We start from the raw sequence: 15,995 nt of genomic DNA on the forward strand, positions 1-15,995 counted from the left end.
AAACCAGATCGCCTGAGCGTTCAATCACATTTGCAGTGCATATTTTAATGACAAATGTGATTGGAGGAAAAATAGAAGCTGGAACGATTTGATGTATTTAGTTGTTTGCCCTGATGCTAACATGTAAATACTAGTATTATGAGTGAAAAGATTAGAATATTTTATTTAAATCTGCAAACATTAATTTGTCAATGTGGGATATTTTTCATCTTTGTATGTGTGTTTGACATCTGTATTCTGTATGCCTGTGGGGGTGTTAGGGAGTTTGCCTGGAGAGACCCTGAGCTGCCAGAGGTGATCCGGATGCTGCAGCATCATTTCCCTTCTGTCCAGGCCAATGCTGCAGCGTACATACAGCACCTCTGCTACGGAGATAACCGCATAAAGGCAGAGGTATGGTCACACACTCACACTCACACACTCACACACTGCACTTAATAAAGCCTTATTTAGTTTCTTTATGCTCATTTATTTGGACAAAAATCTTGGATATAAATCTGTGTAGTGCAGGATGAGGCATCATTATTTATAATAACTGCAGATTTTAAATGTGTACACTACTGTTCTAAAGTTTGGGGTCTTTTTGAAAGAAAGCACAATAATGAAATATATGTATCACAGTTTCCACAAAAATATTAAGCAGCACAACTGTTTTCAACTGTAATAACAATAAATGTTTCTTGAACACCAAATCAGCATATTAGAATGATTTCTGAAGGATCATGTGACACTGAAGACTGGAGTAATGCTGAAAATTCACTTTTGCCATCACAGGAATACATTTAAATGTAAATATATAAATAGAAAACGGTTATTTTAAATTGTAGCAATATTTCACAATATTACTGTTTTACTGTATTTTTAATCAAATAAATGAATCCTTGGTGAGCATAAGGGACTTCTTTCACAAACAAAACCGACCCCAAACGTTTAAACAGATAGTGTTTATCTGCTAAAGCAAGTGTTGTCAGTGTTTAGGAGGACAATAGGGCAAACGCATCCTATATAGAAGTAAAATGGCTCACAGGGACTATGCATGAACTCCAAACCAGTGAATTATTGGTTCATTTTAGTGAATCATTTCATTATGACTGTTAATTTAATGATTCACATGAATAAATGTCTGCTTGGCTACAAAGCTGCTTGTGCAAACAATGTGATAAATGTAGGGTTTTAACATTTCGTGTTGAATAAATTGCTGGTCATTACTGGAAAAGCTACAGTTTTTTGAAATAGCAGTTAAATGACTAGTATGCTATTGAAAAATGTGTCTACTTTTAGCTAGTTAGCAGAAAGAGAAGCACTTGCACACTCTTACTGTATGCTTCCAGGTGTGTCGACTGGGGGGAATCCGGCACCTGGTGGATCTGCTTGACCACAAAACCCTGGAAGTTCAGCGGAACGCCTGCGGAGCTCTGCGGAACCTCGTGTACGGAAAAGCCACCGACGATAATAAAGTGTGTGTGAGGAATGCCGGTGGAATCCCAGCTTTGGTTCGTGTGTTGAGAAAAACTCCAGACTCTGAAGTGCGAGAGCTCGTAACCGGTGAGTGGGGTCACATGACTGACTGACATAAGAGTCTTTCTTTTGCTCTTTCACTCCCTCGCTCTTTCTGACTCGCTTTCTTTCGCTCCTGTGGTGATATCAGTTTGAGCTGTGAAGCTCAGATCAGAGATTACAGTCAATGGAACTCGTGGCTGTGATTAATGTGGAGGGACAAAGTATTTGATTAAAAGCTGAGCTGACACAAACTTGCACGCACACACATTCTATCCAAGCTGGATACCCTAAGTATCGCTAGATAGATACTGGAAAATTCTACACCCCCAAGCAGTTTTCTAAATGTATAGAGTTTATTTTCACTGTCATTTCTCAAACAGAGGCAGCAGGTTTGTTCAGCAAAAACAAATCTCTCTTCTGCACACATACTCGCAACCACAGAGACTATTTTGTGTTAATGATCTCTGTCTGCGGGATTTTTTGTTGCACTCCCACTGTCTCTTTACAGTTTTACTGCACTCCTCTGAATGTGTCTCTCATTGTTCTAATGAGCTGTTAAATGATCAAGTGTGTTTTTTATTTCTTATTATACATTAAGGAGTTTTCATAAAGGAGAACATTCTCAATGCAAACCCTAAAATGAAAAATGGAAATAAACAATAACAAAAAAATATCTGCTCCCGCGTCTACTGTAAACTGTCCAATGGCATGTTTTAACTTGATCGCTAAATGGATTTAAAGCATTTGGCTAAAGGATTAAGAAAAGTAATTGGCTTTTTTTTTTCCTTTTTTTTTTTTTAAGTATGAGAAATCACACAAAAATCCGTTCATTACTGTATTGTTACATTTAACTGAATTTTTAAATATGAATTAAATTAAACAATTACTTGTAATGTAAAAAATAAATAAAAATAATAACAATAATTACTGCGTTTAAATAATGTATGTCGTTATGATTTCTAAAGGATCATGTGACACTGAAGACTGGAGTAATGATGCTGAAAATTCAGCTTTGCCATCACAGGAATAAATTAATTAAAAAATATATTAAAAAAGAAAACCGTTATTTTTAAATTGTAATATTATTTCATAATATTGCTATTTTACTGTATTTTTTATCAGATAAATACAGACATTATTAGGGGCTTTCACACTGGAGCTCTCAACCTCCAACCTTTAGACTGAGGAGAAAATCCAACGTGACTTTGAAGTGACCAAGCCAAACATGATTATGTATTTCTGCTCAGCTAGCAACACTGGACATCAACCACACGGCATAAGCTAATAACTTTTCATTACTGTCTTACTTTCTATGTATAACAGTTCTATCTAATAACGTATTAGACAGGATTGTTAAATAGATCGTAAACTAATGAAGATGGAGAATGGGAGCGCTGTGTGCTCAGGCGTTCTCAGCGCAGTAAAAAAAAAAAAAAGTCACAACAACAAGCGTGGCTTACATCACTTCAGAGTTGTGGTGCGAATGCAACCAGGAAAATGTTCCTATGGGAACCATTAGTTCTCGGGGAACCACCCTGGTGGCTAGGTCCTAGAACTAAGTTCCTATAACTGTCCGGTGCGAAAGCCCCTATAGTGAGCATTTCTTTAAAAAATAGAAATCTTAAATATTCTGAACATTTGACCGACATACCGTACATTTGTGTTTTGTGTTTGTCTGACAAGAAAACTAAACAATTTACTAGCCAGTGGCAATTCTATGTGCCCACAGAAGGTTTAAATAAGTAATTTAGTATTTATTATATTTTAATTCATAAATGTATAATAGATTCCTTCATTTTATATTTAATTGGCACTCCTAGTCGTTCTCATTTAATACTATACCATTGCATTTGATGTTATTCTACAACATTTTGGGGTGTTGTCTTGACAGGTGTGTTGTGGAACCTTTCGTCATGTGATTCTGTGAAGATGACGATCGCTCGGGACGCTCTCGGCCCACTTACCAACACAGTGATTATCCCTCACTCCGGGTGGGGTGCGGCCCCGCAGCGAGAGGACCAGAAACTCAAACTGCACTCGTCTTTGGTGCTGAGGAACACCACCGGATGCCTCAGGTAAGTCTCATGCAAATGTCCCCTTAGAAACGACCGGTCATGTGTACCAGCCTAATTATACAGGGCTTCCTGTTAAGATCAATTAATCAATAGTGGTTCAGATAACCTGCTGACTAGCTGATTTGGAAAAATATAGGGTTTTACATATCCCTGGTGGTAGCAGTATCACTCTTCAACCTCTGAGATGATCACTGTTTACATTTCTTTGTGACAATGACTGTATTCATCTGAATCAGATGAACATTGTATTGTTGACCACATGATTCTGATGTGTGTGTGTGTGTGTGTGTGTGTGTGTCTCAGGAACCTGAGCTCAGCTGGAGAAGAGGCCAGAAGGCAGATGCGTTGCTGTGAAGGGCTGATTGATTCCCTCCTCTATATAATCAAAACATGTGTAAACACCTCCGATTATGACAGCAAGGTTAGAGATATTCTTCTGATTGCATACAGAATATATCTAAAACCATCCAGTTCTGATGTACAACATTGACTTGCATTGTTGCTTATATTTGGAACATGTTTGATATACTCTTGCCAGATATTTGACTAATTTTCAGACTGTATATGCGATGACAGCTGGGAACTGGCAGAGGCTCTTGTTGCTTATAAAAAGGTGTTACATGTTTTCCATGCCACTCCTCTAAGGGCCAAATAGTATTGAGTGCCCCTAGTGGTGGACCACAGCGATGTTCGGCTTCGGGTCTTTCTTTACAAAATCTCAGTCATAGCATGCCATCTGCTGGAACAGCCTGGAAAAGAAAATGGTTTTTTTTTTATTATAGTATTACATTACATTTATTTTACTTCTTTAAATTTTTTATTAATACTGATAATAATCATTATAAACATAGCCATTGTTATTATTTATTTAATTTACTCATTTAATTGAACCATTTTCACTTTCTTTTAAACATGGAACACAAAAGGTGATTTTTATTTTATTTTAAGAATATCCAGGACACTTTTTAATATAATGAAGACTGAGACTGTCAAGCACCAAAATTACAAAATATTTCCATAAAGTATCTTAAACACAGACCAACGACTTTCCTTCTATACTTTTTCAGATTGTGGAAAACTGTGTGTGCACTTTGAGGAACCTGTCTTACCGTCTTGAGTTGGAGATGCCTCCGTCTCGGCTGATGGGAACTCAGGACCTGGACACGCTCCTGGGCCCGGACAGCTCCGGTAAGCAGGCCGACTACAGCTGCTGGGGTCTCAGAAAGAAGAAGAAGAAGAGGTCCTGGCAGGATCAGCAGGTAAACTCTCACTACATAAACTAAGCTTGGATTCCATGTTCTTTAAAGCTTAAAACTGCTTCTGTGCTCTTTAAAAAAAAAATTATGATAAGGGGTTGTTTGAGAGGGAAATTCACTTTGCAAATAGCTTTGCACAGTGTTTCATATGAGGCACTGAAAGCTGTACATTTACAGGAATTGTTCTTCAGCCTAGGACATTTCTAGGACCTAATTATAGCGTAGGACAACTCATTTCCATTAGCTATAAAATGTTTATATGTAGATAAATTATTCATAGATTGTGAGTGCAATATTTATAAAATATAGCGATACACCGGAATCTTAACCCCTGAAAAAAATTATCAGCCGAAAATGGCATTTTTGGTTTTTGGCCGAATCAGAAAAATGGCCGAAGATGTATGCTGCCCCGCACCCCAGTGTTCAGCGCCCAGATTTCACTCTCGCTCTAGCCGTTATTACTGCATGGTGTGACACTCCGCTCAATATTACGCTCTGTGCACAGGCTCAGTTGCTCGCGGCCCATGCAAACGCTCCACTTATGTAAGGCTCTTGCTCATCGGAAAAACACAGTCCGCTCAAATAACTATATCAATTTCGATGTAGTAGTAGTAGTATACTTGTTTCAGTTTGCAATAGCCCTACTGTGCTGTAACGTTGTGGTAAAATGACGCTACCCTCTCGTTCACTGATCCGCTACGCTCTGCTCACATGCTCTGATAATAATAGCTTTGTAGGACTATACATTATTAGGATAATTGGTCAAAAAATAAATCCTGTTAAATCTGATTCTGTTGCATAGAACTGAATAAAGAATGATATATATATATATTTAATATTTTAGTGTTACTGTCAATAAAAGTGTGGTTATTTTATTTTATTGGCTTGTATTATTTATTTATTTTATTCAATATCATTGTTTAATTTCATTAAAAAGTCTAATATTAAAACAGTTATAAAAAAAAAAAGAATTAGAAAATTAATTTTTACAAATATTTTTTTGGGTGCATCCCTAATAAAATTCAATTATTGGTTAATTTTATTATTTAAAAATTATTTGTTATTATTTTAAATGAATGTAATTATTGGAACTGGAAAGAGGAAGTTCATTGGTCAAAAAGTGAGAAAGTTATGGATTGTCATTATGATTAAGTTTGGTATTGTAATTAATAATTACAGTAACATAAATGAATAAATTAAAATACTGTAAATGGATAATATTAAATTTGATGTTTACAAATGTTTTTTTCCTTTTGTATTTAACGCTTTATTTCCATAAGTTCAAATCTGAAACTAACCGATCACTCTTTGTGTTTGTGAAATCCTATGATTCAGTGGGATGGTGTGGGGCCTATTCCAGGCTTTTCTGGAAGTCCAAAGGGGGCAGAGATGCTGTGGCATCCATCTGTGGTAAAGCCGTACCTCACTCTGCTGGCAGAGAGCTCCAACCCAGCCACGCTGGAAGGGGCGGCTGGGTCTCTGCAGAATCTTTCCGCTGGAACCTGGAGGGTAGGCTGCTTGTGGTCACTATACCATAAACTGAATTATACAGACACAGCGCTCAGAATAGAGCTGAATTATATGAATGTCTATAATTGGTTGGTGGATGAAGAATATGTACTAGACACACACACACACACACACACACACACACACACACACACACACACACACACACACACACACACACACACACACACACACACACACACACACACACACTATCTGTCTAGATGTAGCTTCAAGGTTCTAATACAGCAAAAGTTGTATTTATTTTTCTTCATTTGCTTTCACTTCTAGCATCCTTCTAGCATCCTTTTAGCATCCTTTTACAGTTTTCAGTCAGAACTAAGAAAAACGTTTTGATTTCATTACTTTTTTTAAAAAAATTCAGTAAAACTACTGGTCGCACTGATAGGGGATAACCTTCTCTGAAATGTTAACCTTCTTTTATGCTCTCTCTCTCTCTCTCTCTCTCACCATTCAGTTTGCGGCCTACATCCGTGCTGCCGTACGTAAAGAAAAGGGTTTGCCCATTCTGGTGGAGCTACTAAGAATGGATAATGACAGGGTGGTCTGCTCTGTGGCCACTGCTCTACGTAACATGGCTCTGGACGCCAGGAACAAGGAGCTCATTGGTCAGTCACTCAAACTTATTGCCATGAACTCAGTGCAATGCCTTACATTCCGTTTTTATTATACGTCGGTTTTATGTGGCCATTAAAAACTGCATTGCATCTTCTAAAATAAATATTTGCTGAATTCGGTTGCTTTGAAAGGAAAATACGCCATGCGGGACCTAGTGACCCGTCTCCCTGGCAATGGGCCCTCCCTGCTGTCGGATGAGACGGTGGCGGCGGTCTGCTGTGCCCTGCACGAGGTCACCAGCAGGAATATGGAGAACGCCCGTGCGCTCGCCCAGACGGGCGGCATCGACAAACTGGTTACAATCAGCCGAGGACGTGGGGAGAGGTACATGCCTCTTTTTATGGGCTGGTTGAAGTGGGCAGTTTTATGTTTCATTGGCGTTGGTGCACCGTTTTATAACCTAAAAATCTTTTTTTTTTGTACATTTAATATGATTAAAGTAAATATATAGAGAGAGCCTCGATGCTTTCTTTGGACCTCCTAGTCTGGGCAGGAGTGTTTGAGCTCTTGTTCTCTGTTGTAGGTACTCCATGAAGGTGGTCAAGGCAGCGGCTCAGGTGTTAAACACTCTCTGGCAGTACAGAGATCTGCGCACCTTCTACAAAAAGGTACATGTTCTCAACCATTGCTGGGGTTAGGGACCCTGCTGTTCTCATGATTTTCTCATGAAATCCAATCAAAAGTGCACAGCAATAAATTAGGAGTCTAAGGGTACATAAAAATTATGGTTCGCTACGTACCGCGGTTTTAAAGTAGTTTGGTATGTTTTTTTAGCCTGGCAAGCCAGACCCACATCAAGATGTTTGGTCTGGGAACTCACCATTGGCAGGGCTCAGTCCGAGGGGCGGGATAAATGGTTGTCTTTCAGATTCCCTCTGCACGCAATAGGATAGCGCTACAACCAACCAGAGCGTTTTCCCACCAGCGGAGCTAGTTGATAGATTAAACTTTTGCCGTATCTGGTCAGCAAAACTACGAACACATCGTCCTTTTTTAAGAACGACTTAAGTGCCGTTCTTTGTTCTTTTCTCAAAGAAAAGCTTAACTCCAAGTCCTCCAGAGTTGCGGCCAAAGCCGATTCGAAAGACTGTTCTCCAGCAGCCGTCATTCTTTGTTTTCATGAAGCAGGGAATTCACACGGAACCGTCACAACTCTGTCATCATTATGTTAAGCCCGCCCACCGACTCTATATACGGTGTGATTGGCCTGACTAGAGTTCGTTTTTTCCAGCTCGAAAGTCAACGGAAAGTTGCTAGACTACCCTGGCTGCAATATAAAATTTGCTGCCGCTAGGGTGCGTCTAGATTTCTAGGCTAATGTTTTTTGGTACAGCAGGGGGGAAAAACAGACCATTTTTGTTTAAAGTGGTTTACTATGTCTGTCAGGATTTCAGCAACTGGCATCAACATACACTGCAGTTTATGGTGCTGTTGTGATTGGGGGAAGAGATTTGAAGTGCTTACACTTTTCAAACTATGTTAGAATAAGTTAGAATTATTGCGCCTCCATTCTAATGTCCTTTGTTTATTTGACACGCATGCGAACGCCGACACTCGTTCATGTGAAATGGAAATATTTGCGTGGTAAATATACAACTGTAAGATGCATGTTGCGCTCTGAGGAAAACGCGTCTCAACACACATCTGACAGTAGGGCAAGCCATGTAGGTTTACGATTTAGCTTGAAGCGCTTAATATAAAGCACATCTCATGTTTAAGACGACTTGGATTGTGCACTTATCCGGCAGCAGCTGACTCTGTGTCCTTTGTTATTTTTCAGATGTGTTCACAAGTATATCGGTATAAACAATATTGTTCCATCCTAGGGGAAACTCTGAGTTTGACTGTAGACTGTATTAGTTCAGTACACATGCAGTACACTCCTACAATAAATGCAACAATTTTAATAATCAGTATTTTTGTCTTGCTTTTCAGTAAAAAAAAAAAATCTAAATATCCTTAAAACAACACACATTTACTTAACAATTTGCTTCAGACAATGTCTTGAATTAAGTTTCTCGTTTTTAAACATAAACTTGACTCAATTTAGTTGAATTTATGCTTAAAACAAGAAAAATATTACTTGAAACTTTTCAATTAAATGCATCTTATTTTATATGTTTAGATATTTAACTGGAAAACAAGACAAAAATACTGATTAGGAAAATGCAGCTACTGTTGTAGTTTTAACTGTGTCCTAAAAGCTCTGATCTGATGACTCAAACCACATTTGGAGGCAATGCAAGTTCAAAATGCTTTATATAATTTATAGTGTATAAACTAATGCCTTGTGGAAAAAAGGGTGAACATTTGCTCTTAAATTGCTCTTAACCATAATACTTGTAAATCAACCACTGCACTACAATAACAGTTTAAACCTAGAAGAGAACAACAATACGATCATCAAAATTACTTGAAGTAGTAAAAAGTACTCTTTTTTTGTGTCTGCTTACCACTTGTGATTGGATCACCTGAGATGTATAATAATAGTAGGTGTAAACAGGGCCTGTGTGTTCTGTGATTCATCAGGATGGATGGAACCAGAATCACTTCATAACTCCAGTGTCAACACTGGAACGAGACCGTTACCGTTCCCAACCTACTCTGCCAACCAGCAACGTACAGATGTCACCTGTTAACCAATCAGGTGGGTCTGATTGTAATTCTGTAGAAGCAACAGGGAAATGACTCACTGCTTCTATAGGCTGATATTAATTTTATTATTTGGTCGTTTTATTTATTTTTATTTAATTTTTTTTTCACTCTGAAATGGTTAATTGACAATCGATATTTAATTTTGTCCTCCACACATTTAGGAGGCAGTGCCACCTCTTCCCCGGCCGTGTTGGGTATAAGAGGTCATCGTTTAAATCAGCGGCGGACCCAGTCATCTATGCAACTTCATAATTATTATGGAGACGCCAACAGAAACACAAGTCAATATACAGGTGAGCAAGTTCTCTGTTCAATTCTTTAACAGAAAGAATACCCACATTCTTAGTATGTACACTTTATAGTATTTTAAAGAAATAAGGCTTTTGTAATGTTCCATTAAAATGTATTAGAATTTTCTGCCCCTGAAATGACTTTTCTACTGGTGTGGCCAAGAGTGTGCAGTCAGGGAAAAACAATATTAACCAATAATCTTAAGTTTCTCCCCTCACCATCCTTGTCAAGTCCCAGTGGATGAAATTAAGTCTTTCTTTCTGAATATTTTGTTTAGTTCAGAAATATGCAGCATAGTTGGTAATGATTTATGGAACAGCACTCTTGAAAAACAACAGAAGGATCTGTCTGTGAATTAGATGCTGGACTGATGCACTAATAGATATTTCACCCATGCTCTCTTCAACTAATAGAGCAATCAGTTTTACTTCCCTGTCTGGTCGGAAGCCGTAATGGTCATTCATTTAATAGCACTTGACCTCCGTAGTTACTCTTCATTGATTGGTGGTACTTCAACCTGGAGGGTCTGATTATGTGTCTGCGATTCAGAATGTGGGTTCAGTGTGAGTGAGGTCTTCATTAGGTCTGTTGAACCGTTTCCGACTGTACTCTTATATAAAATATAACGCGTTTAAACATCAAATTATTAGATAACATGGATGGTCATAACTATACCTGGTACATACAAGCATTTAATGAGGTGTTTTAATATTTGTGTTTATATGTGTTTAGGGTCTGGAAAGCAGTCAGCCTATTTCATCAGTTCCTATCCCTCTCCTTCAGCGGAGGAGTCCCACAGGTCACAGGTGAGTTTAACTCTTGCTCGCCTCACAGAACAAAAGAAGAAATTGCTAAATCTGAAGCCAGCTGAGCCCAGATGCCATATGCCCTCTGCAAAGGATATCCATTGATGTAGATTTAATGCGTCTAATCCCAGCAGATGAAGTTTACATAATCCATTGGCTTTTTTTCTTGACCACTAATAAAACAAGCATCTGAGTTTAATGTCTCACTCTATGTGGGTCCATTGTATGAAACCAGTACCGTATATAACGTTTTTTAATATTTATAAGGTAAAATGTAAAACATTTTTTGTAAGATTTCAAATATTTATCTCTTATTCCAAATGCTCATAAATTGCATTGTGCCATCTCAAATTAAATGAATAAATATTAGTATATATCTGGATGTACAAAACATTAAAAAAGTAACAGTTTTACAGTTATTTATTTAATATTTTACAAGCTGTTACTAGCTTTGAGCTTTAAATCATGACACTTCAAGATGTTTATTAGAGTTTAAAGATCTCATCAAGATGAATATTCGGTGCAAAATATTTTATTTGAACAAGCTGCCGTCAATGCGTCAGACTGACGCGAACATTTGGATGCCGTCAATGCAACTAGAGTTGTGTTCTGATCTTGTTTTCCATTTCGCTGTGAAACATTCTGGCAGCCAATAAGATTCGCGCTATTGGTCACATGCCCAGAGCTGCCGCTGTTACATAAAACTACGACTTTGTCAGAAACGGAAAGTTTCCGAAACCAGGGTATTTCTGCTATTCTATAAGTGCCTCCTAATGTCACAGAGAGAACATGTATTTTCATTCAGCCTGTCTGAACTAATTTATTGTATGTGAAAATGTAACTTTTTATGTTAATGTGAAAAAGCCTTAATGCTGATATTTCTACAATAAGTTAGATTTTTAGTTGTTTACTGTAAAAAAAGAAAAAAGAAATTGAAACAGGGTTACCAAATTAAGATCATCTTCTGACCAACCTACCAAAATATAAGATAAAGTGATGTTAAAAGAGGAGATATTTTAGATGACTTTTTATATCATTGAATAATAGTTTAAACGTTAGTGTGGGATAACTATGATGGTAAGTGTTGAAACATAACCCTGAAACCTAGAGAGACTTTATTATTTCCTTGTATTTATATTTACAATATATATATAAAATACAAAAATTGAACAAATATAACAGGCAAATAAAGCACCTTGTGAGGAAAGAGTCACTAGATTATGTTTAGAAAAAGTAATTTGTTGTCACTGTTTATACATATAAATGATTTATGTAAATGATGAACACAAACGGCACTCATTTTGTCTCTTCTCTCAGCATGGCCGGCTCTACTACCCAGATGACACAAATCAAAGCACCTATGACACTTTTGGAATGTACCTGTCGTCTCCGATGGGCTACGAGGACGCCTACCTGGACGAGCCGGTCCGCTATCCCGTGGTGAGCGAGAGGCAGGTGCTCAAACCCAATACCAACTACGTGGACTTCTACTCCACCACACGCAGGCCTTCTTACAGAACTCAGCCCTACCCGGCCTCACCTGACTCATGGGTGTAGGCATGTACGTTTGTGCGTAATTGTTCATGTAACGTGTAGCCATAGATAGAATATAACAAGGACGTGTCACTCCTTAAGACATATCTGGATCAGTGGATTCCAAGACTGTTGTATGGACAAGCTGTTGCATTTGAAGTGACTGGTTCATTTTCATTCAACAAATTTCATTTGTTTTGTGTGTCCGGTGCAGCGACATTCATTTTCATTTGTGTGGGTCTGTGTCTGCAGGTGTGAGTGGGAAAGTGTGTGTGAGAATAATGACATTAAACGCTCCATTAAATTAACTTGAATTTGACCCGGGATTGAGTGTGAGCCAAAGATTTACTTTTCAGTATCTGCTGTTTTTAAACAGCAACACGTGTTTAAGGTCTGATTTACTGAGAACTTGAACCATCTTTTTATGATTTGATTTTTCATGTTTTGTTTTAATGGCATGTATTATAGTCACCCCAGTTTTTGAGCAAAATGAAAAGGTGTAACTAAATTACGTATTGGCTGAAAAGTCTAAGAAATAAATAATAGCAGTGTAAAAAAAGAAGATAAAAAACACTAATAATGTTCTGTGCAATTGAAACAAAAACGTCATTTTGTCTGATCTCATTGCTGTAGCCTACTTAATGTAAAGATTAATGTATGTTCCATGGAGTCTTGCACAACTACGTCAGTTTATTGTACAACCGTGATCTGTGCTACTAAGCACAAAAAACTGTGCCATGATAAAACGCTATGTAGAACTGTGTGTATATGTAAGAGACCTTATGGAGGCAAAAGTTATTACTATCAGAATATTTAGATGTAATAAAGATGACATTTGTTTTTTTAATATTTGATGTTGGATTATGTTGTTTATTTCTCTACCATAAGAAGCTACGATTCAATTTTATTTTCAGGTGTTCACACTACAAACAGCGAACAGTACCAATATATATGTATTGAAGGGATAGTTTACCCAAAAATGAAGATTGTCATAATTTACTCACCCTCATGTTGTTCTAAACCTGTATGAATTTCTTTCTTCTGCTGAACACAACAGAAGATATTTTGAAGAATGTTGGTAACCAAACAGTGGTAGTCATTGACTTCCATAGTATTTGTTTTTCATACTATGGAAGTCAATGGCTACCGTCAACTGTCTGGTTACCAACATTCTTCAAAATATCTTCTGTGTTCAGCAGAAGAAAGAAATTCATACAGGTTTAGAACAACATGAGGGTGAGTAAATTATGACAATCTTCATTTTTGGGTGAACTATCCCTTTAATTAGAAAGTTGTTCCATCGATAGCCACACGGGGACGCTAAAGAGTGGGAAAGACTGCACAGGAACGCAGTAGGCCTACTACTATATCACTAGATATGATAGGATGGGTATAATGGATGGACTAATGGTTTGAGGGAATGAAACCCTGATCCTCATCAGTATGTTTATTTTCTTGTTCCCTGTTGAGCTTTTACTGTCGGCACAGATTTATTAGTGGTCAATTCCTCCTTCACTGTATCATGAAAACAAAAGGGTCAATCATGATAAATAAAAAAAATATTAAACTTTTGGCGTAATGTAGGGAAAGTATTTATAAAAGCGTAAACCGGACTTTCAAAAATATGCTTTGGTCATGCTCATGAACTTTTTTTTAATTAATAACTTGATTTTATATTGTAAGACAATTAATATTTTGGAACCTAACAGGAATGAAATAAAAAAGTTAAAGTTTATATACTTTAATATATAAATAATTTATTAATTTATATATATATATACAATTTATAACTAGCATGAAGGTTAACTTGAAGTTTTTTTTTTTTAAATCTAACAGGCCAAAAAATTTTGTAAGTGAGACAAACGAACTACTTTACAAATACAGTCAGGGAATATTAGGATAAACAACAAAAATAAATAAATCAAAAGATATAAATTAAATTAAATAATATATAAATAATATAAATGAATTAAAAACATTAAAATGTTTTTACAGCTTTCTTAGCTTTCAAACTTAATATTGTTTTTATATTGTTGAACTTCTGCCTTTAAATTATAATTACATTTATATTTATGTATACTAAATTTAGCTATAAGTAGCAAATTGATAAGATGATTATGATAAGTTATGTCATAAGTGAAAACCATTGCTGTTTACTGCTGTTGTTTTCAGCACCAAAACCTTCAGGAAAATTATGTAAATGTTAATTTTTATGAAATGATTAAATATTTAAAAAAGTTACATAAAAACTGCTCAAACCAAAGTATTAAAATTAATTATTAAAATGTATTAAAATTATTTTATGAAATTAGTATTCAGTCAGTTCAATTAATTCTGATGATAATGATTATTGTCATCTTGTGAAAATGTGTGAGTTTGAGATATTTGATGGAGGCATGATTTCACATCTTAAATAGGATTTTATATGTATTTAAAAAAATACTGAAAGAAAGTTGTGTCACGTTCCCCGCTCAGAGAGGCGGGAGCGTGCGTCCGTTTCTTGACTGACTGATTGAGGGAATCGCGAGAGGGAGGAGTTGATGGAACGCGCTCCTTCACTCACTCACTCACTCCTTTACTCACTCACTCACTCCAGTCATGAAGTAATTCTGAGCGAGAAACGCGTGTGTGAGGCAGAGTCTGCGTGGTATCTCTCTTAAAACAGGTAAGTTTCCTACAAGCTTTAATTCTGAAACATCTGTGTACACGAAACAAAGTTAAATCTGACATCCTTTGCGAGTTTTGGTCTCGTGAAGTCTCTACATAGAGATTCTGCAGCGTTCGTGTTGATGTCAAACGTTCGCGTTTCAGAGCATGTTGTTTACCAGTTGTGTTATTTACTTCAAAGTGGTTTAATAAGCGTCTTTTGTTGGATAGATTAAGTTAACCAGTGATTGAGTGGTCTGTCATGCTGTGATGTTTCTGATGTCACGTGCAACACTGATCATAATTTCTACTCAAAATAGTTCAGTAATTTAGTATCCTGATTAATATTTGTTTGTTGATCTTTTTTTTGCTCAACTATACAAGGGATTTTTATTTTTTCCTGTTTTGCAGACTAAGTATGTGACAGCTGCTTTCTTGAAACTGTTTCTTTGAAACTTTAGGCTAGAGAAAATGTTTGAGCCACACAATACTGCTCTACACTGAATGGAAAAGAGTTAGGCATCACATGTGGATATTTTGAGTGGCAAATACTTACGGTCAGGAACTTTGGACCTTTAAATCAACACTTGAAGCCTGAAAAGCCACTTGAAAGTTTCTTTCCCTCTTTACACACATGCTCTTTTTGAGAGAAAGAAATGTGATGTACCTGAGACTTTCCAGCCAGGGTCAGGAGCCAACTGACACTGAACAGGTGTGTACACACACACACACACACACACACACACACACACACACACACACACACACACACACACACACACACACACACACACACACACACACACACACACACACACACACACACACACACACACACACACACACACACACACACGTTATACTAGTTTTGACAAAGTAATGGAATGTGTTTGTTCTTGCATTTGTAAAGGTCAGCTGAACCTTTCCTCCATGCATGTTTGTCATTAAAACCTTGCATTTCATGTCTCTTTTCCACACTGTACCCTAAAGCCCTCTTGATTCAGTTAGTTAATGTTTTCAGTTCCGTAGACTTCTGTTATTGCTGCCCTCGGCCTGAAAAGTAATCAGATCACTTGTGGTAAGCA

General features: G+C 37.1%; 2 protein-coding genes across 9 annotated transcripts in view; both read left to right on the forward strand.

Annotated features, from left to right (window-relative positions):
• Positions 1-13,113, forward strand: part of pkp4 (plakophilin 4) — a 35,872-nt gene extending 22,759 nt beyond the window's left edge. For all 5 annotated transcript variants that reach the window (XM_082136715.1, XM_082136716.1, XM_082136717.1 and 2 more), the window contains 13 exons: positions 261-393; positions 1,332-1,545; positions 3,392-3,575; positions 3,879-3,996; positions 4,643-4,834; positions 6,167-6,340; positions 6,819-6,969; positions 7,111-7,303; positions 7,503-7,587; positions 9,509-9,626; positions 9,796-9,927; positions 10,658-10,731; positions 12,049-13,113. In XM_082136715.1, the coding sequence (XP_081992841.1) occupies positions 261-393; positions 1,332-1,545; positions 3,392-3,575; positions 3,879-3,996; positions 4,643-4,834; positions 6,167-6,340; positions 6,819-6,969; positions 7,111-7,303; positions 7,503-7,587; positions 9,509-9,626; positions 9,796-9,927; positions 10,658-10,731; positions 12,049-12,288 (2,008 nt within the window). In that variant the 3' untranslated portion in view covers positions 12,289-13,113. The remainder of the gene's footprint in view (positions 1-260; positions 394-1,331; positions 1,546-3,391; positions 3,576-3,878; positions 3,997-4,642; positions 4,835-6,166; positions 6,341-6,818; positions 6,970-7,110; positions 7,304-7,502; positions 7,588-9,508; positions 9,627-9,795; positions 9,928-10,657; positions 10,732-12,048) is intronic.
• A 1,690-nt stretch (positions 13,114-14,803) lies between these two features.
• Positions 14,804-15,995, forward strand: part of tanc1a (tetratricopeptide repeat, ankyrin repeat and coiled-coil containing 1a) — a 74,000-nt gene continuing 72,808 nt past the window's right edge. For all 4 annotated transcript variants that reach the window (XM_082136677.1, XM_082136679.1, XM_082136678.1 and 1 more), the window contains exon 1: positions 14,804-14,929. The gene's annotated coding sequence lies outside the window, so the exon portion shown is untranslated. The remainder of the gene's footprint in view (positions 14,930-15,995) is intronic.

This window comes from Leuciscus leuciscus (assembly GCF_965113295.1).
Source record: "Leuciscus leuciscus genome assembly, chromosome: 14".
Classification (NCBI taxonomy): domain Eukaryota; kingdom Metazoa; phylum Chordata; class Actinopteri; order Cypriniformes; family Leuciscidae; genus Leuciscus; species Leuciscus leuciscus.